Here is a 23,394-nt window from a genome sequence, read left to right on the forward strand (position 1 = left end):
TCGATGAGTGGTGAACAACAGCTGCTGGAAGTGAGCGTGCTGCACGCTGGTGGCGTCGCTTCATTCATGCCTGCAGCGGCGGCGGCGGCTTTAAGACAATCCGGGCATCTCTGCAAGTCTGTGGATGACATCATTGATATTGTCAATGGTGTAAACTGAGCGAGGGCAGGGTGTGAGGGGGAGACAAGAGAGGAGCAGCCAGGGAGGAGAGGGAGAAGCGCCTCACTGTCTACTTTCCAGCGTTTTTCTCGTGACACGGAGAATCTTCCAGAGTCGCAGGGCTCGGCTCGGATCACATCTACTTTTTTGGTTTTTTTTTTTGGATCTTGTGTTTATTTTCGGGAACTGTGTGCGAGGGGGGGAAAAAAAAAGGGGGGGGGGGGTTCGGGTCACTGATCTCCGAGGTTATGAGCCGTCCGAAGCCGCGTCGGTGCGTCGCTGTCCAGGGTCCTGAGTGAGACGGAGCCGCCGGAGCGACCACGGAGCCAGGGGGGGGGGGGGGGGGGGGGGGGGGGGGGGGGGGGGGGGGGGGGGGGGGGGGGGGGGGGGGGGGGGGGGGGGGGGGGGGGGGGGGGGGGGGGGGGGGGGTGAGGAGGAGGAGGAGGAGGTGGAGGAGGTGGTGTGGTGGCGACGTGTGTGTGTTTGTTTGTGGTGATGTATGTTGGCTAGTCAAGGTGTCTGGAGGCTTGTGTGTGTGTGTGTGTGTGTGTGTGTGTGTGTGTGTGTGTGTGTGTGTGTGTGTGTGTGTGTGTGTGTGTGTGTGCGCGCGTGTGTGTGTGTGTGCGAGCCCAAATAGAGTCGTGTTGGGGCGGAGGGAGTGCGCTTGTTCAGAGGTCCTGTCTGTGTGGAGGGTGCGGTTATGGGAATTATTACCACATCTGATGGTCAGCGAGGGATGTGGGTTTATTTATTTATTTATTTATTCATTTATTTATTTTATGCATTCAGCACCTTCCCCGTTTGCACTCTTGGTGGTATCTGGGGTAACGGCATGAAGTGTTCTCTGTGAAAATATCACGCATTGCCTGTTTTTTTTTTGTTGTTGTTTTTTTTTTTTGCAGTGCTTTGCTGCAATAGTGTCTCAGTTTTGTAACACTGGTCAGCTCTGTGAGGCTGAGAGAGAAAATGAGCTGGAGACCTGATGTAAAAAGAAAAAAAAGGGGGGGTTGGTAATGTGCAGCAGTGGCTTGCTCTGCCTTGTTTTGCCTGCACGGTGGATGTGGATCATGGGGTGTATTCAGGTCCAAGAACTTAGTCAGCAATTAATGCAGTGTCAAAGTGGCTTGTAGAGCGTCACCTCTATCGTTTTGTCCCCCATATTTCAAGTCTGTGCAGGCAGAGAGGGGCTCGGGTGAGAGGGGGGGAAAAACATGACTCATTCGAAATTTTGTCAGGGGACTCCAGTCAGAAAACGGGGAGTTTATGTAAATCACTTGTATACAGGACCAGACTCCTTTTGAAGTGCTTTGGGAAGAGTGTGCGAGATGCTGATCCACCTCCACCCTCCCATCCACACCCCTCCATGCAGCTTAGAAGAAATCATGTTATACAACTACACGCTCTGTTCATCTCTGCCCCCCCCCCTCCATGCACTTTATAAACACTTCATCGGCCCACATTGTTGTTGTTTTGTTTTAATGCCGCATCTTCAGAGGATGCTTTCCTTTCATGCACAACTAAACCGAAAGGAGCAGCGTTGTTCTGTGTTTAAAGAAATGTTTTTTGCTTTGGCCACAAATCGTCACTTTCTAGCTGTAAGTGAGCAACATTTTCCTCCCTTGTTCCAGTGATTCAACTCGGGCTTGCACTATGTCACTGTTTTGGCTCGGTAATTTTCACTTTTCATTCTCTCTCATCTCTCCTGTCGATTTTTTTTTTTCCCTGAGCTCCCACTTGTGTTTTCTCTCACGATACGGCAGTTTGGAGTTTAAAGTCTGCAGCTTTGCACCACAGTGTCCTTTTACACTATTGATCAGCAGTGATTGATGACAGCTTTGCGTGTGTGTGTGTGTGTGTGTGTGTGTGTGTTTAAACTGTCAGTGAGTTGAAAAGCTCGCCAGCCATGGAGTTGAGGGTGGGGAACAAGTACCGCCTTGGGAGGAAGATAGGGAGCGGATCCTTTGGAGATATTTATCTCGGTGAGTTTTCTCACACTTTAACTACACCTGGTTAAACTGCAACGATCTCGCATGTTTTCCACTTTTTGAAAACTGTGATCTCTGTGACGTGTCTCCTAATTTCCGGCTGCTGACGTGTTGTACCTGCACCTCTCTCTTCTGTTTCTCCCGTCAGGCTCAAACATTGCTACAGGAGAGGAAGTAGCCATCAAGCTGGAATGTGTGAAGACCAAACATCCACAGCTCCACATCGAGAGCAAGATCTACAAAATGATGCAGGGGGGAGGTAAGAAGCACTGAGAAGGACTTCAAGGTTTTGTCAGGACGTACTGAGGAGCAATGAAGAATTTTGGGGAGCAGTAAAGGTTTTTTTTGCGGCTACTGAGGGGTTTTAACAATGAATACAGTTTTTTTTTTTAAAGAGGCATCGCATTTAGAGACCTTGAAAGGCATTTCAGGATGTTTAAGGGCATCTGAGGTCTATTCAGGGTCATACAGGGACAGTGAAAGGCACCCTTGACTGGAATTAATGAAAATCTAACTCAGTTTGAGGTTGTTGACAGTGACGTTCATTCAGAAACACGAAGGTGGTGTTGAGAAGTGTTGAGGGCCATTAAACCCTTTCATATCAATGATGGATATAAGATAAGATACAGAACACAAGACTATTGATTTCCAGAGTATAATTCACATGTCAGCGCGTAGATGAGCTGAAAAGATAGCAGAATTATTTAAATGAAATAAATACAAAATAAGATATCAGAGAAATTAGAGAGCTTACATTAAAATATACATAATACATTACAATACCTTACACTATTTAATTGGAAATGGAAATTTCTGTGCAGAACAAATCCAGAAAAGCAGTAGTGCAGCTCAGCCATGATTTATGTGTCACTTATAATTTATTATACGTAAGTATAAGTATGATTTATAAATACAAGATATGTATATGAGTTTATTATATATGATATGTCATAATAAGTAGCAACATTACACTTTATGTTGATGTATGAAATTGTTCCAACAGAAATTGAAAAGAAAACTATACAATATTTTATGATATAATGTAATATAATATAATACAATATGACAAAATATGAAATAGTGAAATTGTATGTAATATAAAATACAAAAATGCATTAATATGAATACATTAGCAATAGAGCATTATCATAAAGTATCAAAGTAATAGAGCACTGTAATAGTGAGTGGGACAGTAGTCTAAGTAGGAGGAGCAGGAACAATAAATAGTAATAAAACATACAAAAATAAGAAGGGAAGTAAGCAATGAATAAATGATTGAAATGAAAAAAAAAAATGATGTCCTGAAAATATAAGGTCAAAAAATACTGTGAAAAAAGTTGAGCATCAGTGAGAACTGCTGAATGTAAACTCAGTCTTACTGTTATTCAAAATAAATCTGTGTCCTAATTCACTGATTGGCGCTCCTCGCCCTCCCACCAGTGGGGATCCCGTCTATTAAGTGGTGCGGAGCGGAGGGCGACTACAACGTCATGGTGATGGAGCTGCTGGGACCCAGTCTGGAGGACCTGTTCAACTTCTGCTCCCGCAAGTTCAGCCTGAAAACAGTCCTGCTGCTGGCTGACCAGATGGTGAGACAGACAGACAGACAGACACTCTAATAGACAGAGAGACAGACAGACACTCTAATAGACAGAGAGACAAACAGGCAGACAGACACTCTAATAGACAGAGAGACAGACAGACAGACAGACACTCTAATAGACAGAGAGACAGACAGGCAGACAGACACTCTAATAGACAGACAGCCTCTTTAATAGACAGACTGACTGACTGACTGACTGACTGCAGTCCACACTACACCGCATTTGAGTTCATAAAGGTTTTTTTCTGGGATCCAGAGGCCATAGTCTCCTCACAGTTCGTCTGTAGTAACTAATCACTTTAAGAGCTCATACTGCAGAGCAGCTCCTTTATCTTTTATGGAAGCACCACTGGGATTCATTGAGTATTTATAAAGGGGCTCCTCAAGGCCAAAAGGGTGACGAACAGATTAACGCTGATGATTGGGGTAATTGAAAAGTACATACTAGATTGTTTATTTCCAGTCATTTTGAAGAAGCCTACGGCTGTCTAAACTTTCACCTTTGTTTACACACTCTGCACTGAAGCTGACCTCAGGCTGGGAAGTTAGATTTCAATAAAGGGATGTGACTATTTTTAGACTGGAACTAAATGGATCATTGGAAATCTGAGAATAATTCTCATCTAAACCTCTGAAGCGTGTTTCCTGGCGTGAGACAAAGCGTATCCACTTTATATCCTCCATAAAAGTCATCTCCAATCTAGGCCACAGACGATCCACAAGACGGCCTAATCCTCGCCGCGGAGGTCAGCCCGAGGTGTCGTTTACGAGCCGTTTTAATCCCTCCTATGTCATTCTTTGGACTTCAGTCGGCACGTTTGTTCTTTTCGTCCCACTTTCTCTTCGGCCACTTTGACCTTTCTTCCCGAATCGCTCTCGCTGCTGCTGGGGTAACATCTCTCCTCTCTCGTCTCGTTTCGGTCTCCTCTCCCCCAAAGGGACAAGATTTTGACGGCCCAATAACATAAAATGTTTATCTGCAGAAAGGCTGATGGGGTCATTGATCAACACCAATAAATCAGCTGTTATTTCACCAGGCAATGAGACTTTAAAACTCGCTCAGTTTTAGGCCAAACACTCCACAACATAAAGTCCCTCTCAGAGTTACAACTCTACCAGTCAAGGCCAGGAGAGGAAGTTGATTATGTGAAAAGGAATAACTGCTCGATTGCTTTTGCTATTATATTTTCTTTAATTATAAAACTGTGAGAAACATTAGGGTTGATCTATTTTTCCCTTCACTGAGTGTTTACTCAACCAGCACCTGTATGTGCAGCGAGGATTTAAGCTACTTTTGCTTCACAGTACTGACTGAGTCTTTTCCAAAGCATGACACGACATAAAGTATATTCTTCGACCTTAAAGCCAGTCATTGACATCCTTTTCTTTTACAATGAAACAAAGATCATCCAACAGGAATGTCGATCTTGTGCCGTAAGCAATAATAAAACAATAAAAGTAAAGCAATTATTGTTTACAGCAAAAACAGTTTAAAAATAAACTCCTTGTTGGTGCATTCAAGGTCACTCGTGACGTTTGAAATATTGCAGTAAACTGCATTTCCATTCTACGACATTTCACAGGGAAATATTGTCCTTTCTACTGCCTACATTCATTTAACAGCTTTAGTTAGTTTCAGTTTAAAGATTTGACACAATAGATGATATAATAAAGCTTTTAAATTACAACACTTAAAAATTAAAGTGATTTTGTTTTCTGACTCACAAGAATCTGTGTAGTCAAGGTCACATTTCAGATATCTGAACTTCTAAACTTCTCACATGGTTTTAATTTAAAAATGTTAAAATTATCCAACATTTCACCAAGATTAGATTAGAAAAACTGAAAACACTGATTTGTGTATCAGAACTGGTCATACATGTACTTTTAATGCCTACGCGAGGCAAAACGTAACACTGACACTGTATCCTCTAGTAGACTCACACGTGTATTACACACTTTCAAATAATACTCAACTGATTCTCCATAATGAACAAGAAAGGTTAAAGTCTCTGTAAACTCACAGTCATAGCATGCGGCCCAACATGAGGCCCAAACCTAACAACCTATTGTATACTTCAATACAATGGAAATATGGTGTCATCCCTGTCTCCGTGCTCCAGATCAGCAGGATTGAATACATCCACTCCAAGAACTTCATCCACAGAGATGTGAAGCCTGATAACTTCCTGATGGGGCTCGGCAAGAAGGGCAACCTGGTCTACATCATCGACTTTGGCCTGGCCAAGAAATACCGCGACGCCCGAACGCACCAGCACATCCCTTACCGTGAGAACAAGAACCTCACCGGCACTGCCCGCTACGCCTCCATCAACACCCATCTGGGCATCGGTAAGCCTTTCCTTTCCTTTCCTTTCCTTTCCTTTCCTTTCCTTTCCTTTCCTTTCCTTTCCTTTCCTTTCCTTTCCTTTCCTTTCCTTTCCTTTCCTTTCCTTTCCTTTCCTTTCCTTTCCTTTCCTTTCCTTTCCTTTCCTTTCCTTTCCTTTCCTTTCCTTTCCTCTCCTCTCCTCTCCTCTCCTCTCCTCTCCTCTCTTCTTCTATACCTCCTTTATGTGCCTCCTCCTCTCCGTCTAACTTTATTACCATTTTATTGTCTCCTCTCTGTCCTTTCTGTCTTTTTGTCCACAGAGCAGTCGAGACGAGACGACCTGGAGTCTCTGGGCTACGTTCTCATGTACTTCAACCTGGGCTCGCTGCCCTGGCAGGGACTCAAAGCTGCCACCAAGAGGCAGAAGTATGAACGCATCAGCGAGAAGAAAATGTCCACCCCTATCGAGATGCTCTGCAAGGGATACCCCTGTGAGTCCAAATTAAAGTCTGATTCTGACCTCGGTAATCGGACACAATATAGAAAAACAACGACGGACAGTTTTTCATTCAGACTCGTCACCCGTCTTTGCTTAAAGTCCTCGTCTCTCTCTGTTCTGTCTCCCAGCTGAGTTCTCTACTTACCTGAACTTGTGTCGCTCCCTGCGGTTCGATGACAAGCCCGACTACTCTTACCTGAGGCAGCTCTTCAGGAACCTTTTCCACAGACAGGGCTTCTCCTACGACTACGTCTTCGACTGGAACATGCTGAAGTTTGTGAGTGTCTTTTTCAAACTCGGAGATGAAAAATCTTTCCATCTTTCCAGCACACGTCCTCACCTGTACGGCTCCCTCCGTGTTTTTAGGGGGCCAGCAGGACAGCAGAGGACGGGGAGAGGGAGAGGAGGGAGGGAAAAGACGGGGAGGAGCGGGTGGGGGGAGGACAGAGAGGAGCCGGAGGTCGAGCTTTGCCGCCCGGTCCGAACGTGTCTGCAGCCAACAGAGTGAGGAACGAGGCAGACGCCGCTCCGTCCAACCCGGCCACACGGGGGGTCCAGCAGTCAGGTCAGGATGCTGTTTCCCTCTGGAGGCTTTACAACAGAAACAGAATCAAGGCTTTCACTTAAGTGTGTGTGTGTGTGTGTGTGTGTGTGTGTGTGTGTGCGTGTGCGTGCGTGCGTGCGTGTGTGTGCAGGTAACCGCTCACCTCAGGTGGGAAGAGCAGAACGAGCGGAGCGAGAGAGGAAGGTGGCCATGAGGCTTCATCGCGGGGCCCCCGCCAACGTCTCCTCCTCTGACCTCACTGCACGCCTCGACCAATCACGCATCACTCCATCACAGGTGGGAAGATTGTGACTTAAGAGGTTCGGTGAGGCTTTGTTGTAAACCTCAGAGGCTTCTTGTCAAGAAGAGATCGAACCGATACGAACACGGTGCTAACAAACACTCTGTTATCGCCAATGGGACGGACCGGCATAAAACTTCTGCTACTGATAGTAATGCTTCCCAGATCATGTAGTTCAGGGTGCTAACACGCAAAGGTAAACTGGTGAAGATGGAAAGCATATACTGTTTTATTTATTTATAATAAAATAAATATATATAATATACATGTATTATACATATACACACACACACACACACACACACACACCTTAAATTGTATAAAAGCGCCTTAAATTGCAATACCACTGAGGGCCACTCAAAGCCTCCATCCATAGACTCCCATTCATTTCTCATGAAATACAAAATCTATGAATTTTTTTCCACAAGTCATGTATTTGCTAAAGGCACTCCTTTTTATTATTTTTCTGGTGGTCCATCTAAAAATAATCCCATCATTATTTAGATAATAGGTCACTTCTGGTTCCAAAACAGCTACGTGGACACTGTCTCCTTTCCTACTCCGTTTCATGACTTCCTTTTTTTGACAATCCAACAGAGGCATCTTGCAATTTTTGAGCCGTTATTTTGAGACAAACATGTTTTGTGTTGTGGACCAACGCACATTCTGATGAAGTTTTTGTTCCTGTGCAGTTTGAGAGTCTGATATGATGTGAACACAGAAGAGCCACCAGACTCCATGTGTCCCACAGCCGCTCTACATTTAGTAACAGCAGCCGTTCTGAACGTCCAGACTGATTTTTCTGCGTCTTTACACCGTAATTCAAAGAATCTTACACACACTGTAAAAATAAGATAATAAGCAAACTATTATAATCTCCGTTTACACTGTTCACTGCCAACATTTTAATAAAGGAAGTGCGCATCGATACCTTTATTACTCGTCTTTCAGTTTACAGCCTGCTCTTTCTCATCCGCACCTTTACTATGTGAGCTTGAATCAGGAAATAGGAAGTCGTGGAAGTGTTACGGCATCACAGGACTCACAGTTTAAATTTAAATTTAAATTTAAAATGTATTTTCCCTCCACTCTCAGGTCAGTGTGCCATTTGAACATCTGGCAAAGTGAGTTCCTCCTCGCTGGCCTGCAGGTCAGTGACAGGTATGGACACGTCTGACACACACACACACACACACACTTCATTAAGATACATTTCTATTCTTTTTTTTATTATTATTCATAAAACACCATTTTTGATTAAATTTCTTCCAAAAATAAAAAGTTAATATTTTCCCTGTTGAGTGAATATTACTCTCCAAAAGCAGCCTCAATTTACACACTCTGAAAAATGTAATGAACTCACAAAACAGGGTTTTCATTGAGTAAGATAGTTATGTGCGGTTATAAAACAGAAGCTATAGCCACGCTTACATGTTTTTGTTTTAAAAGCATACAGTAACTTTTGGTACATTCATGCCTTTCGTCTCCACTTTTCTGGTGTTTTTGAGCCTCTAAAATGGAGACGCTCCCGACCCGGTTTTGGTTTAAAAACTCCAGGATCATGTTTCAGTCTGCGGAAAACAAATGATGACACTGGAGCCCACGCTCACCTCCTGATTGGGTTTTAGCAGCCTCAACATGTACTTCCCTCATTCGTCACTTCCCTATCACGTGACCCTTTTCCAAAAGAAAAGAAAAGAGATCAGCGGCAGTGATTACCAGCACTTAATTCAACATGGATCATGAGTTACAGACTTTGCTGACCTCGTTGTTTAGGCTAGCAGCTGTTGTGCAGTTGAATTCTGCATTTTATGATGCCACTACTGCCCACATGTGCAGGAGGCTGCAATGAGGATTTTCTGTGTCCAGCGGCAATATTAGCTCAACATGGATTTTTGTTGCACTGCATTTGGTGACTCATCAGATTCTGTGACCTAGCCTGATATTTCGCCCCTGACCATCTCTCTCTCATGCCTGAACCTAACCAACACCGCAGGTCACACAATATAGTCGGTCGACAAAATGCAGTGTATGACTGGTTTCGGGTGGCATGCCGCAGCCTTTTTCAGGTGTGTTAGTATGAATGGAGTTTAGCACTGAAACTGTGCAAAAACACTCACAGGGATGGAGATCGTTTATATTTGATAATGGCTTTTATTAGTGTGGATGTAGCTTTAGCGTTCACAAACTAGTTGGCTATATATTTTTTTTAAGCCCTTCTGAAAAAAAAAAACCTTGTAAGACAACAAACTGAAATAGACAAAACATCACAGACATCTACTGAACTTATTAGTGTCACAGCAAAAAGTATGAGATCAATTATTTAACCCAAAAAGTAACATTTCTCTCCCTTGCTGTGTCTCTTGTGGTTCAGCAGCTGCAGGGTATCAGATACCCCTTACTTTTCAACTGGATGAATGAAAACATGACTGAGTGAAGGAGGAGAAGAAGATTGGGAGGAGGAGGAGGAGGCGGCATTGCAGGCCCTGTAACGGGGGGGATGGAGGGCGTCCGTGTGTCTGTCAGTATGCGGTGTGAGCATGCCCGGTGTTAGAGCTTGCTGAGGTGATGGAAAAAACCAGAGAGAAAAACAGACTCTGGGCTGGAACCGTTTGGTAACCTACTTGCTTTTTCAGGATGCGGCCGGAAGAAGGGGGAGGTGGGTGGAAAAAAAAACAATACGCGGGCCCCGCCCCTTCTTCACTCATACTCACCTGCCATCGACTCAGAGGCTGAACTTGCAAAAAAAAAAAAAAAAAAGAAAGAAAAAAAATCAAAGTGCACAAAATGGACTAAATTTCAACTATTCTGTGATTTACACCTGTGATTAAATCGAAAAATATCCATCTGCTAATGTTCGAGAGCTACATCTGCTGCTTATGGTGTTCTTTATTATCAATAAATATGTAAACAACCATGGAGATGAACACGAAACAAAAAGTGTATCCAGGCCTACAATAGATGAGACAGGAGAATGCTTAAACATGACATTGGAGAGGATCAGATGGAGGGAATAGATGTGATCTGTGGTTGGGAGCGAGGCTGCTTCTTGTCAGTAAATGTGTCCGTCTGTGTTCATTGTCTTCAGTGTTCGTTTTGCCTTCAGCTTTGCATTAGAGAGTCGGATGAAAGGAAGCATGGAGGAGGAAAAAGGGACCGCTGATGAAGTGCAACAGGGGATGTTTCGTCAGTTTAAAGTTTCTATTATTCAGCACCATTGCTGCTGTCCTACCGAGGTGAAAACACACTCACTGAATGTGAAACCAGAGGGAGAGGAAGAAGAAGAGGAAGAGGATTGTATGATATGATGAAGCCTTAGTCCAGCTTGTAACTCCAGGTATGAAAAGACTTGAGAAAGTTGTAAGATCTTGGTGGTGAGCAAGTCTGGTGTTACATTTTTATTTTTGTTTTTTTGTTTTTTAAATCTTATATGACTTGTAAAATGTGTAGATATCTTTTGCCAGAATGTGACAGATTGTTAAAAGATGGGGGCTGGAGAGAAGAGTACCGTTGACATCCCTGGGACAAAAAGTGAGACCTTTAGAGTCTGCCAGCGGTGTGTGTTTTTATTTTCCACTGTGGCGGGCAATGACAGAAAGGTTCTTGTTTCATATTTGTGTGATCGAGAAAAACGGATGTTTTGACCCGGGCTTGTCAGGACGGATGGATGTCACTGATCGCAAAGACAAGACTGATGTCCTGTACATTTCTTGACCATGCTTCAACTTTATTACTATAATATTTGTGTATATTTTCTGATTCAATAAAAATATACACCGCTTATTCTGACTTCTAATAATGTGTTTCACTTGATGGTAATAATTAACTATTCATATTCATAATTTCACACAGAACACACATTCACTTTTGTACATTTTAATCTAATATTTATTTGATAATATTGGTGTTTAACCCCTAAACTATTATTTTACACGTGATTACATTTCAGGATTGTTGCTTTCATGTATCTTTTTGAATAATATTTTTTTGGCAGTTCATTATTGTCCTACAAAAAAAAAAAAAAAAAAAAATCTTTATTCAAAGAACACTTTATTAGCTTTTGCTAAAGTTTTTAATCCTATTTCACAGTCTCATTGTGATAAGGAGAACAAACTCTGTCCACTGACGAAGACCAGAATATGTGACCGAAAACATTTTTTTTTTTACAGTTGGGAGACTACATGGAATATTTGTCATATTTTCATATAAAATTGAAACTGATCAGAGCGCTCGAGGATTTAAAAACTTTTAAAGCATAAGTTTAGAAAAAAATAGAAATATGATCAACATAGAAATATAGTATGTAATTTAGAGTAAATATATAACAATAAAGAATAAATATTTACAATTATGCATTATTTCTAGGCCAGCAATGAAATTTAAGCACGTGTGTCATTGTGTTTTGTACAAAAGGTCAGATTTCCTTGAGTTGTATTCTTTCATTGCAGCAGGGATAATTTAGGATATTTTAAATTAAAAATCGTACATATTGCACCTTTAACTTAAGTAACATTCTGAAAGCATGAATTTTACTTACAAATGGGAGTTGTTGTTTTTTAGATTATGGTCATGTTTATACCTGCCAAGACAGGTCGCATATTTGCTGTGAAAAAGTTCCCTCTGAGAAACTTCGACAATCCTTACGAAAGTCAAATAAAGCTCAGAAGAAGTTTTAAATGATGAAGGGTGAATGCCCACACATTTGGCGACACGGTCAGGACAGGAAGTTGCAAAAAAAATAAAAAAATACATCATTCACGGAGTGTATGAGGGCAGTTTGTACGTCATCCACGGCGCTGGATCCAGAATAGAATTGCGCAAACTCAGTGTCTGGGACACAAACTCCGCCCCTTTCCGTTTTGATAATGGTAACCGGTTTGTGATTGGCTGAGTCGGCTCGTCCTCGCAGGAGTAGGCGGGGCCGGCCCGATCTGCAGTTAATCCGGCAGGGATTGGTTTGAAGCACCGGAGTGGAGAAAGAGGAGCCGAGAGGAATGACTGACTTCACTGGTTTAACTCCCGAAACGACGACTTTAGGCGTTTTAAACCGACAGACGGGAGCAATAAAAGGACAGAGCAGAAGTTTGATGACGTGAGAGGCAAACTTTAGAGGTGAGTTGTGGTGGAGGTGTTGACGGGGCAGTCCACCGAGGGCTCAACATGGATGTCTGGGGTGCAGCGGTGCGGCTCTGACCAGGAATTAAGGCCGTTTCTGAGTTATTTCCAGTCGAGGACTTTGTCTGACGGAGATCAGGAGGATTTCTTTCTTTTTCTTTTTTTTTTTTTTTAAAGCCGCAGCCAGTCTACCGGGTGAGTCTAGTTGCTAAAACAATACTTTCCTTTAAACACTTTTTCCCCCCCGACTAACAAACGTGTTTCGAAATTTCAGGTTTTCAACTCGAGTTCATCGCTGAGTTGTTGTGACTAACTTTTAGCAGAGGTGAGTGGGGTTTTTTTTTTTTTATAAACTTCGCTATTTGTGGTTAATTTCTTGGAATGAGCCTCATTTCCACATTATTCAAACTTGTTAAACCAGATTGACCCAAATCAGATTTCATTATTCAGAGCAGCATGATAAAATCACTGTTATTGTGGTGACTTAAAGGCAAAAACAAACAAAGGCCAAGCTTTGAAGTGGTTTTCTGATAAATAAGATTTAGCGTAATCCAGTCCGGCTATCACCCATATTATTACTTATTATGAATGATAAACACCCTGTCTGCCCCCCATCGCCCCCTTTCCATCTGTTGCTTTATTCCTGACCCCCCCCCCTTCCTCTCTCATATATTATACCTGTGTGTGTGTGTGTGTGTGTGTGTGTGTGTGTGTGTGTGTGTGTGTGTGTGTGTGTGTGTGTGTGTGTGTGTGTGTGTGTGTGTGCACGCTGACCTTTTTTGCCTTTCAAATGAAACACACAGATGTCCCATTGCTTCAGCATCATTTCACTGTCACTGGTATTGTGCATGTGGCTGCTGATGCCTTCACTTCTTGTTGACATGTGGATCTGCTGATCGCCCGCAAACTAATACAAATGACCTGCTGTCTCTGTCTCTCTCTCACACACACACACACACACACACACAGGTTACACGTGCACACACACACAACCAGCGGAAACCCTAACTGGTCTGTCTCACGTACATGCGTGAAAGCAGCAGCTTAATGTATTTTATTGAACCCTTAAATTACGTCAGTAGAGGTAAATGTAATTAGTGTTGTGGAGAAACTAAATGGTGCTTTGTGTGTGTGTGTGTGTGTGTGTGTGTGTGTGTGTGTGTGTGTGTGTGTGTGTGTGTGTGTGTGTGTGTGTGTGTGTGTGTGTGTGTGTCTGTCTGTCTGTCATTATGTCAGACTGTCATTGTCCCTGCTGTTTGCTCTCTGTCCTATGTGACTTTCGGTTGCCGAGCGACTCTGGCAGACGAGATGATAAGTCAGACCGAAGGCTACCGTCTCTCACTGTCTCTCCTTCCCCATCAGTTTATGTCCTTTCCATTCACGCCCACTCATATCATTTATAATCTCTATTTCTGTCTAAAAGTATGTGACTCCACCTTCACAACGTCGAGATCTGCGTCTCCCCCGAGCTGAGTCTCGCATGATAACTGTCTTGTCAGCGTACAAGAACAAACACACCCCGAGAACACGGCTGCCGTCCTGGAGACGGTGGCCAGCTGCTGCTTATGTAACGTATCTTCTGGCCACTTCAAGTCAAGTCAACTTCAGGAGCTGTAGATACAGATAGATATATCGCAGCTTTTGTTCATATCGTCCTGAACATCTTGTTCTTGTTTGGCTCTCTGGTCAGATATGGAAAATGTTTTTTTTTGTTTTTTTTTCAATGCTTTTTACAAAATAATTGAGGTCAAATCTGTGTTTTAGTTCCAAGGATAGTTGGCTGGTTGAGTTGCAGAAAATTTCAAAAATTGAAAACATTCAGCTTGAGATGTCAGGTTTTGTCATTAGCCCTGTAAATCAAATAACATTTTCCTTTGAGTTTCATCACTTTGCGTCAGTGTTTAGCTGCCAGACAAAGAGGGATAAGTGAAGCCCTAAAGTACCAGAATGCTTTAAAGCTAAATTACATTTCGTTATTTGTTCGGTGTACGACATCAAACTCGCACGTTCCACTTAAATCCAGTGCTGGATGGTAGATGGCCGGGCTTGTTCTGGGGAGACGGAGGCACTCGCAAAAATCAATTTCATTTTCCACAAAGTTGAACACGGATAGCATTGTAATGATTAGACAAACAGAACATTCTTGACGTGCTGCGCGTCTGTCCTCTATCTGTCTTCCTGTTACACTGATAACGGAGTGCGTCATCTATATTCCAGGTTGATGATTACTGGTGGAAATGAGAATTCATACTTTTATGGATTGTGTCACTGTATAGTCTCTGCTGGAGAGGAGATTCAGTGGATACCATCATGTGTACACACACACACACACACACACACACACATTGATATGTCTCCTGTTCTGTCCAACAAGGTGTGTACAAATGTGCATGTTTGACAGCCTCTGCGTCTCTTCCAGATGTTGAGGCTGTGGAGGCGAGACGTGCCGCTCTCCGAGAGGCTCGGGGAGAACTCCCCTCTTGTTGCAGCACCCGTCCCCCCACCCACAGCAGTCCCGATGGGCCCCAATATTTCCTGGCTCCCTGAAGCCCCACTGCTGGGCCCGGACCAGCCTATCTTCCTGATGACGCCAGCAGCGCAGGCCGTGTCTGGCTTCTTTGTGTGGACCGCACTCATCCTCACCTGTCACCAGGTAAGAGCTTCCCATCGGGGCGGAGAGGAGGAGGTGTGACTTAGGCTGTCGTACTTTATTGACCGAGCCGGAGAAGGGGGGGGGGGGTTTGAATGAGCACACCGGCTGTTTGGTGCTCATGAAGAAGACGGGCAGGTGTGTGTGTTGTTAAAATGCACAGGTGATGCGATCCTGCAAACACACACAGCTGCTCAGGCCCAGAGAAGGGCCGGGGGTTGCTTGGCAACGTCCCTCGGCAGGTGTTTGTGAGACAGAGCGTGAATACACACAAAGTGAGACTTCTTTTCACTGGTTGGTGTAGGAAGGTGTTTTTTTGTTTTTTTTTTTCTCTCACATTCCTGTGAGATGATGTCGGGTGAGTGTTGAGGACATTAATGATGCATCGTGAAAAAACTACTTGACAGTTTAGTTTTTACTTTAAAAAAAAAAAATCCTTTTTTTAAAGCTCGAGAACTTTGCTCCGCCCGCAAACCGTAGACTCTCTGCTGCCTTATCTTCTTACAGCATTTAAGCCTGCTGATATAGAAATATTCCTCATTGTACGAGAAGGGAAGCAGCTTTTCTCACTCATGACACAAAGCTGGGGAATATTTTACTACCAATGAAGCCAGCTCTATACACTTTTATTTTGATGTTCTGATTTTAATGTTATAATTTTCCCAATTTCTAGTTTGAAACTGCGTAGAAAGTCAGTTTTGCTTCACGTAAGTCTCATTTTGGACATTTAATCTGTTAAAATGTCTAAAATGTCTCTTCTGTGTGTCCCAGATCTACATGCACCTCCGCTTCTACAGCTCACCGAGGGAGCAGCGCCACATCGTGCGGATCCTCTTCATCGTTCCCATCTACGCCTTTGATTCCTGGCTAAGCCTCCTCTTCTTCACCAACGACCAGTACTACGTGTACTTTGACACCGTCAGGGACTGCTACGAGGGTAAGGACGTGTTTTTGTCTTCTTCCTGTCTGTGCCATGCTGAGAGGGTTTTAGTCCCTCCCGGGATCTATGGAGAGTCATGCTCCACCAGGATGTCTCGGTTAAATGCACACATTTAATGGGACTTTTAAAAATTAAAAAAAAAAAAAAATCCCATTAATGGATAAATTTACAGACGTAAATCCTTTTCACCTCTTTGTGGGCAACTCTTCCAGTTGATTTGCTGAAACACGCTGTGATCAAATTCAATTGGAGATGAATAATCTGCCCTGCCGTCCACAGCAGATTAGTCCACCCGTACAAGTCGATGTTTATTTTACAAAGTGCCGTCTCACCCGTATTAGAGTTTTTGCCTTTTCTGTGGCAGACTGAAGCTGTATTTACCTGTCTGCTACACTCTGATGCTGTCTAGTAGCAGAAACCATTTTCAACTTAAAAAGACAGCAAATAAAAGAGCGACGCTTAGGTTAATTGTGATCTCTTTTTATTGAAGCTGTAACGCTCTTCTCGTCAACAGAGAGGCTTTAAATGAGACCTGATATAACCTTGGAGGATTTTAGTGATTTGTGGGGTTTTATTTTCAAATATTTTAGAATATCTGTCTTTATTCCTTTTCTCAATGTTTACATTTCACGGTTTCACCACGGACTTTTTTTCTGCTTGTGCACTGAGGGTGTAAAAGTTTTGTATATATTTAGTGTATTTCCCTCAAATTTGGCACACAATGCAGGTCATAACCAAAGAATTTATACATGAATATATGAAAAATAAATACACACATTTCTAATAGGATAAAGTGATGACATCATGTATTTAAAAAATATTCTGCTAACACACTTTTGTGGCTATGATTTAACACCATGAACTCAGGAACAGAAAAGAAGACTTTTGGTGACACTAATCTTGGATGTCCACGTTGAAATTGTGATGGTTGGAAAGATCTTCTGTGTGTGTGTGTGAAGCAGCCATGTTTATAGTTTGTCGCATCTTTGCCGAAACATTCATATTGGAAGTATCATCTTCCGTTATGGCGAGAACTTTGTGTTCAATAAGAGTGGACAGACATGGATGTAAACTGTGACTTAACTTCTTGTTGGAGGCATCCAACCATGAGCTTTAGTTTACGTTAGATCTTTTCTGTAATGTAAACATCTTCGTGTGTGTGTGTGTGTATATATCAGACATTAGGTTTGGATATCATTTTGGCTGCATTAGGACAAACGGCTTCTAGAAGAAATATGAAATCCAAACATGGACCCACAGAGTGGAGACCGGATGACTTTAACACTCACTCGAGGTCGACCTACTTTATTTGTGTAGAGTCAGAAAAGCTGAAGGAGGTGGGGAGCTCACAGCTTCTCTGAGCGGACGGGTGACGCCGACACAACACGTGCTGCTTGATGCTTTGATTGTCTGACTATTGAAATCTTAAATTGGCAAGAAGTGGTGAAAGGCAGCCGACTGCCTCCTCTCTTCATTCCACTCAGTCAATTGTCACGATGAAGATGGAAACGGTCTGCTCACGATGGCTCGTGTGTCACGTCTTGTGTTGGTAAGCTGATGATGTCACATGCTTTTGAAGGTGGACTGAGGACGTCCTTGTATGGTTCTGCTTCTGGCAGGGACGTTGTCAAAATTGCGGTCGTGATGTTGCTTCCTCATACAGATGGCTCTCTCTTCATCATCATCATCTTCCCTCCCTCCACTGTTTTCTTTTCTCCAGGCTTCCATGTCACTTTTATCCAAATCCTTTTCAGTACCTTTCCAATTTCTCCTCCTCCTCTTCCTCCTCTGCCTCCTCTGCTCCTCCGGTTTACCGTCCTCTTCCTACAGCGCTGCTGAGCCCTGCCCAGATCTTTGCCTCAGTAAGGATGAACGACCTGTTGCATGGCAACTGCGCGCTCGCAAATCTTCCTCATCAACCAGACCGACTGCATCAGATAATGAGTTTCTCTCAACCTAACTTGCTCCAAAAGTTACCGTTCTCATTGTATGTGGGCCTACTGTATCACCGTGGCAACTGCTGACGGGGGGTGTCCGTGGGGACAAGGGGAAAGAGCACAATGGTATACAGAGACAGAGAGAGAGAGAGAGAGAGAGAGAGAGAGAGACTCGAAGCAGATCAACCAGTTCTCATCACTCGGCTCTGGAGGCAGCGAGCTTTCGTGTTTAAGCCGGAGACATCGGTACCTTCTACCTGAGTGTTGTCTGACAGGCATCTGATGTCAGACGGCGACAAGGTTGTGTTGAGTGTGTGGGTGCAGGAAGGACAGAGAAAGAAAAGGAGAATATAATATCTCGGCTGCAGAGGGCTGACGTAACAAGAATCTCTGTTCAGCTGAGATCTACTTTGAGACCTGTATTGTGACACAACACACACACACACACACACACACACACACACGCCCCTGAACCTCCCCCACAAACACAAACTACAGCACATACCCAAAATATATCACATTTTCACACATTCACACACTGATTAACACCCATGGCTCTCGCCTTATTTCACCGCCATTGTTCAGTCACACAAATCCTGTCTGTGAGAGGATGCGTGTGCACACAGAGGGTTAGGAAGCTCCTCCGGGGTTAACGGGATTAGTCCGGTCGTGTGTTTTTTCTGAGCTCCTCGCTCGTCTTCGTTCTGAAGCAGCGACGAGGAGAGATAATCCACCGGGCGCAGGAGCCTGGTGGATATCAGTCAGCAAGGGAAATGTGTGTGTGTGTGTCTCTCTCTCTGTGTGTTTTCATCTTCTATTTTAAAGTAACATTACCACTTAATGTATAAGAAGTAAAAGTCACAGATTTATATGCACAAAAAAAAACAACCCCAACCTAAAACTTATCAGGTTATTGTATGTTGTATGTTCATTTTTTGACCGTAGACTGTTCATAAAAATGAATCATGGTGTAAGTGCAATACTTCTGAGGACCACTAGAGGCTGGACACTTCAACTTCTAATGAGACCAAATGTAAATAGATTGGGTAGTTAGTCCACCAGAGGGACTGACAGGACACGCCGCCACCTCTATTTCTTTAATGTTTTCTATCTAATGAACAACAACATGACACGATTGATCGTGTGACTGTCAAGAATTTGAGTTTCTAATAGCTAAAAGCTGCTGTCACCTGAACAGTGTGACTCTCATCTAGAGAGCGCAAGCAGCAAAGTTGTTTTCCTCACCGTTGGATGTTTTTTTTTGTCAAGACGAATTAAATACAACAACAAATTAAATATTTATCATTGTATGTACATATACAGAAAATAACAATGCTGTCACCTGTTTCCTTGTTTGTCCCCAGCATTTGTTATTTACAACTTCCTGAGCCTGTGCTACGAATACCTGGGAGGAGAGAGCGCCATCATGGCCGAGATCCGAGGGAAGCCGATCGAGTGAGTTCCAGATGCGATCGGCTGAAGGATCCGTCTCTAAGACAACTTGTTCTCAACCCGCGTTTGAGTAGCGGACGCTTTTTCATTCGCAGCTCCTGAATCAACACTAAAAGGACGCGGACCCTAAACCTGCTGCTTGTCCCCCTCAGGTCCAGCTGCATGTACGGGACCTGCTGTCTCAGAGGAAAGGCCTACTCCATCGGCTTCCTGCGGTTCTGTAAACAGGCCACTCTGCAGTTCTGCGTGGTCAAACCGCTCATGGCCGCCATCACCGTCATCCTGCAGGCCTACGGCAAATACAAGGACGGAGACTTCAAGTAAGGCGAGGCGGGGAGGTCGGCTCGCTAAAGCCGCGTTAACCCTCGCGTTGATATCTTTGACCCGAGCGGATGACGTGCGTCGGTCACGTGTCCGGGTGCTTTCCACAGCTTCCACAACACGTGGACTGCTGATCGTCGCCTTCCTCTCTGGATGGTTTCAGTTTGGGACTCTAACCTCCGGATGGGAAGTTCAGCCGGCCGACGGTCAGCGCAAACCCCGTCTCGTATTAACGTCGCTCTCTCCCTCCGCAGCGTTGCCGGCGGTTACCTGTACGTGACCATCATCAACAACATCTCCGTCAGCTTGTCTCTGTACGCCCTCTTCCTCTTCTACTTCGCCACCCGGGAGCTGCTCAGCCCTTACAGCCCCATGCTCAAGTTCTTCATGGTGAAGTCGGTCATCTTCCTCTCCTTCTGGCAGGGTAAGAACACGCCGCGCTCCGTTTACTTCTCGGTCGACTTGGATTATTTTCGAAAAGCCCGTGAAGGTCGTTGTGCGCCCACTAAACTGGCTATGTATTTGTTGTCAGGCATGTTGCTGGCCATCCTGGAGAAGTGCGGGGCCATCCCCCAGATCAACTCGCCGGAGGTGTCCGTCGGCGAGGGAACGGTCGCCGCCGGCTACCAGAACTTAATCATTTGCATCGAGATGTTCTTCGCGGCGCTCGCCCTGCGACACGCCTTCACGTACCGAGTCTACATGGACAAGAGTCTGGATTCACAAGGTGGGGAAAGGGGTCCGAGGTGTACTGTAAATATCACGCCAGTTTACTGTAAGCGTCGTAAAACATTTGTTTGTACAAAAGGAAAAGTCTTCATCTAAATCTGTTCCAACGCATATTTTCTCCTTCATCCTTTTCGTTTTCGTTACTTCTCTCCATGTTCGTTTCTTTTCCATTTATTTTGTCCCTTTTTATTCTGTTCATGCGTCCTTTTCTTTTGCTGTTTCTATGTGTCTTCTTCTTCTTCTTCTTCTCCTCTGCTGCCCCATAAAGGACCTGTTCCTACATATGGACAGTTTGGTAGGTTTGCACTCTGACCATGTTTCCTCTACAATCTCCCCGTAACGCGTGTTTCACCGTGTTTCACACATTCAACCGGTTTCTCTTCTTTTTCGTTTTCTTTTTCTAAACTGCGACTCCAGCTGCTTTTTCATTGTGTTGCTCCTTCTCCTAAATCATTCCCACCCTGTTTCACTTTCTTCTCTACAGCTCCTTCCTGTTTTCACATGCCGCGTGAAGCTCTTCCTCTCTGTAAATCACCCCCCCCCCCCCCGCCTCCCATGTCTTGCTCCCTTTTGTCCGACTCCCTCTAAATCACCGATGCCTCTTTACTCCTCTCTCTATTTCCTCTCCTCGCACTAAATCCCTGCCCTCTTCTTTACTCTCACACATCCCCCTCCTCTCCCCCCTCCACCCTCTTCTTAATGTTCGACTCCTTTTTTTTTTGTCTTCCCTCGACAGTAAAACGCAACGCTCTCTGACTCTCTGGTGTCCCTCCTCTCCCTCAGGCCGCTGCGCCCCGATGAAGAGCATCTCCAGCAGCCTGAAGGAGACCATGAACCCGGGCGACATGGTCCAGGACGCCATCCACAACTTCTCCCCGGCCTACCAGCAGTACACGCAGCAGTCCACGCTGGAGCAGGGGGCGCCGCCGGCCGTCTGCCGCGCCGTGGGCGCCCGCGGCGACTCCGAGAAAACCCTCCTGCTCAGCTCGGACGACGAATTCTAGCTCTTGACGCGCCACAGACGTTTTAATGGCCTTCATCCCTCCGCGCAGCCGCTCCTCTTCAGCGCGCGGCTGATTAGACAGTCGTGTGTTTGTCTTTTTCCTGTTTTTGTTTTTGTTTTTTTTTAAAGACTGATCGTGAACTAAAGGGCCTTCCCACGTGAACATTGTCTGCGTTCACATTTCCCAATGCGTGTTGTTTGGAACACTTGAAGGTGATTTGGTGTTGAACTTGGAAAGTTTGTGAGTCACTCTCAGCTCCACGTAGTGACTCTCGGTTCTCTGGCTGGAGCAGAAGCTCGTCTGTAACAATCACTCGACTTGAAGTTATTTGTTCGTTCTGGATTGGTTTGGAGTTTAAATGCTCTGCCGGTGGCGTTTTTTTTTTTTTTTTTTTTTTTTTAAGGAAGCCGACACGAACTTCAAGTTTAACTGGAAATTCTCATTAAAGTTTCATTTTGAACTGTTAATTTTGCAGACTTGAAAAGACTATTCAGATATTCATGTGTAAAAATTTAACAAGTTAGTTGGTTTGCTAAAAGATGAAGTGTGCTTCAAAGCTGGTTCAGTGTTGTGGCAGTCTCGTGGCGCAGTCATGAAAAACGGGCTTCGAAGTTTCTGATTCCACATGTGGTGATTAATTGCCAGTGAACTGGAGAGACCGGCGGCGGTGGTTTATTGTCGGGACGTCCATCGCAGCACTGTGAGGGTGAATTTAAAGGGAAAACATGCCAGCCGCGTGGATCAATGTTGTTATTGATGTTGACGTTACAGATGAGAGAGAGGCAGAGCGGCTTATAGATTATACAGTACATGTGCTCCAGTGAGCAGCAGGAGTGAAGGGCGACAGCAGCAGCAGATCCTGGTCAGGATTACACTGGTGTTATTGGGGCGTTACTCGAATGGCTGGGATTAAAGCTCGTGCTGCTTCACTCCGGATAGGAGACCTCTGCAGGACACAATGTAGGTCAGATGGATAGAGGGGGGGGGGGCAGAGGAATATGGGTTAAAGCTAACTTTAGATGCCTGCTCTCAATTCGTGGACCTGAAACATTTACTCTGTTTGTACCAAATGTTGAAGCTTAGATTAAATTTAAATTCTATCAACTGACTGTTGTGTTTGGTTGTCTTGTTTGTTAAGAGGATTAAAAAAAAAAAAAGAAGGTTTTGGGATATATTTATGGAAAAAGCATCTGAAGCCTCACGGGCCCAGAGATGGAGAGTCACAGAGTAACAGAAGGAGTGCTGAAATGCCATTTTAGTGCCTGCCGACACAGATGTTGGACCGATTAAATTACTTGAACCTGACTGTTGCTGAATTTTTGGGTCCGATACCGACATAAAAAATATTGATATAGATATTCCCCCAATAGTCGATACTGGTTTTACAGTTTATATAAGCACACTTTTTTTGCAGTGACCTCTTAAATATGGTTATTGAACATGGACACTTGTAACAAAGATATGTAATTGAGGCAGGATATTTTACATTTGAATGTCCAAACTGACATCAGTAAACTGAAACAATAAACTTCAGTGGGGCTTTAATGATTAGAAATCACTATTTAAAAAAACAAAACACAAATAGAACTATTTCCTAATTTACCTCAAGCATCATTTGTCGCATTGTTTTTTGAAAATGGTTTTATTTATAACGATACCAGATACCGATACGCCAATATCGCTCTAGAAAACCATCTGGCTGATTTACAGTCGAAGTTGAATTCTACAAATTACAGTCCCAACATAAACTGAGAGAACCAAAAATTCTCACCCCGTAGCAAAACGTGATGACTCATTTCTGTTTTAATTCAAATGAATTTTAATTT

General features: G+C 44.0%; 2 protein-coding genes across 4 annotated transcripts; both read left to right on the forward strand.

Moving 5' to 3' along the window:
• Nucleotides 1-377: 377 nt before the first annotated feature.
• On the forward strand, nucleotides 378-11,203 carry csnk1e (casein kinase 1, epsilon). Of its 2 annotated transcripts, none has more exons than XM_069722189.1 (11): nucleotides 378-487; nucleotides 2,040-2,138; nucleotides 2,293-2,403; nucleotides 3,585-3,733; nucleotides 5,871-6,099; nucleotides 6,397-6,567; nucleotides 6,704-6,852; nucleotides 6,942-7,140; nucleotides 7,271-7,416; nucleotides 8,516-8,581; nucleotides 9,795-11,203. In XM_069722189.1, the coding sequence occupies exons 2-10, from the start codon at nucleotides 2,063-2,065 to the stop codon at nucleotides 8,546-8,548; spliced, it is 1,263 nt and encodes a 420-aa protein (XP_069578290.1). In that variant the 5' UTR covers nucleotides 378-487; nucleotides 2,040-2,062; the 3' UTR covers nucleotides 8,549-8,581; nucleotides 9,795-11,203. The 2 variants fall into 2 exon arrangements, with proteins under 2 accessions (XP_069578290.1, XP_069578291.1); XM_069722190.1 differs by having other exon boundaries at nucleotides 9,798-11,203.
• Nucleotides 11,204-12,702: 1,499 nt separating this feature from the next.
• tmem184ba (transmembrane protein 184ba) lies at nucleotides 12,703-22,551 on the forward strand. 2 transcript variants are annotated; one of them, XM_069722175.1, is made up of 10 exons: nucleotides 12,703-12,730; nucleotides 12,810-12,860; nucleotides 14,955-15,188; nucleotides 15,957-16,122; nucleotides 19,427-19,517; nucleotides 19,667-19,834; nucleotides 20,090-20,259; nucleotides 20,368-20,562; nucleotides 20,833-20,859; nucleotides 21,348-22,551. In XM_069722175.1, exons 3-10 carry the CDS (start codon nucleotides 14,955-14,957, stop codon nucleotides 21,566-21,568), a joined length of 1,272 nt encoding a protein of 423 aa, XP_069578276.1. In that variant the 5' UTR covers nucleotides 12,703-12,730; nucleotides 12,810-12,860; the 3' UTR covers nucleotides 21,569-22,551. The 2 variants fall into 2 exon arrangements, with proteins under 2 accessions (XP_069578276.1, XP_069578277.1); XM_069722176.1 differs by lacking the exon at nucleotides 20,833-20,859.
• Nucleotides 22,552-23,394: the final 843 nt, after the last annotated feature.

This window comes from Brachyistius frenatus, unplaced genomic scaffold (assembly GCF_029030835.1).
Source record: "Brachyistius frenatus isolate BFR_SWC_R1_liver_20210118 unplaced genomic scaffold, ASM2903083v1 Contig_283, whole genome shotgun sequence".
In the NCBI taxonomy this organism is placed as follows: domain Eukaryota; kingdom Metazoa; phylum Chordata; class Actinopteri; family Embiotocidae; genus Brachyistius; species Brachyistius frenatus.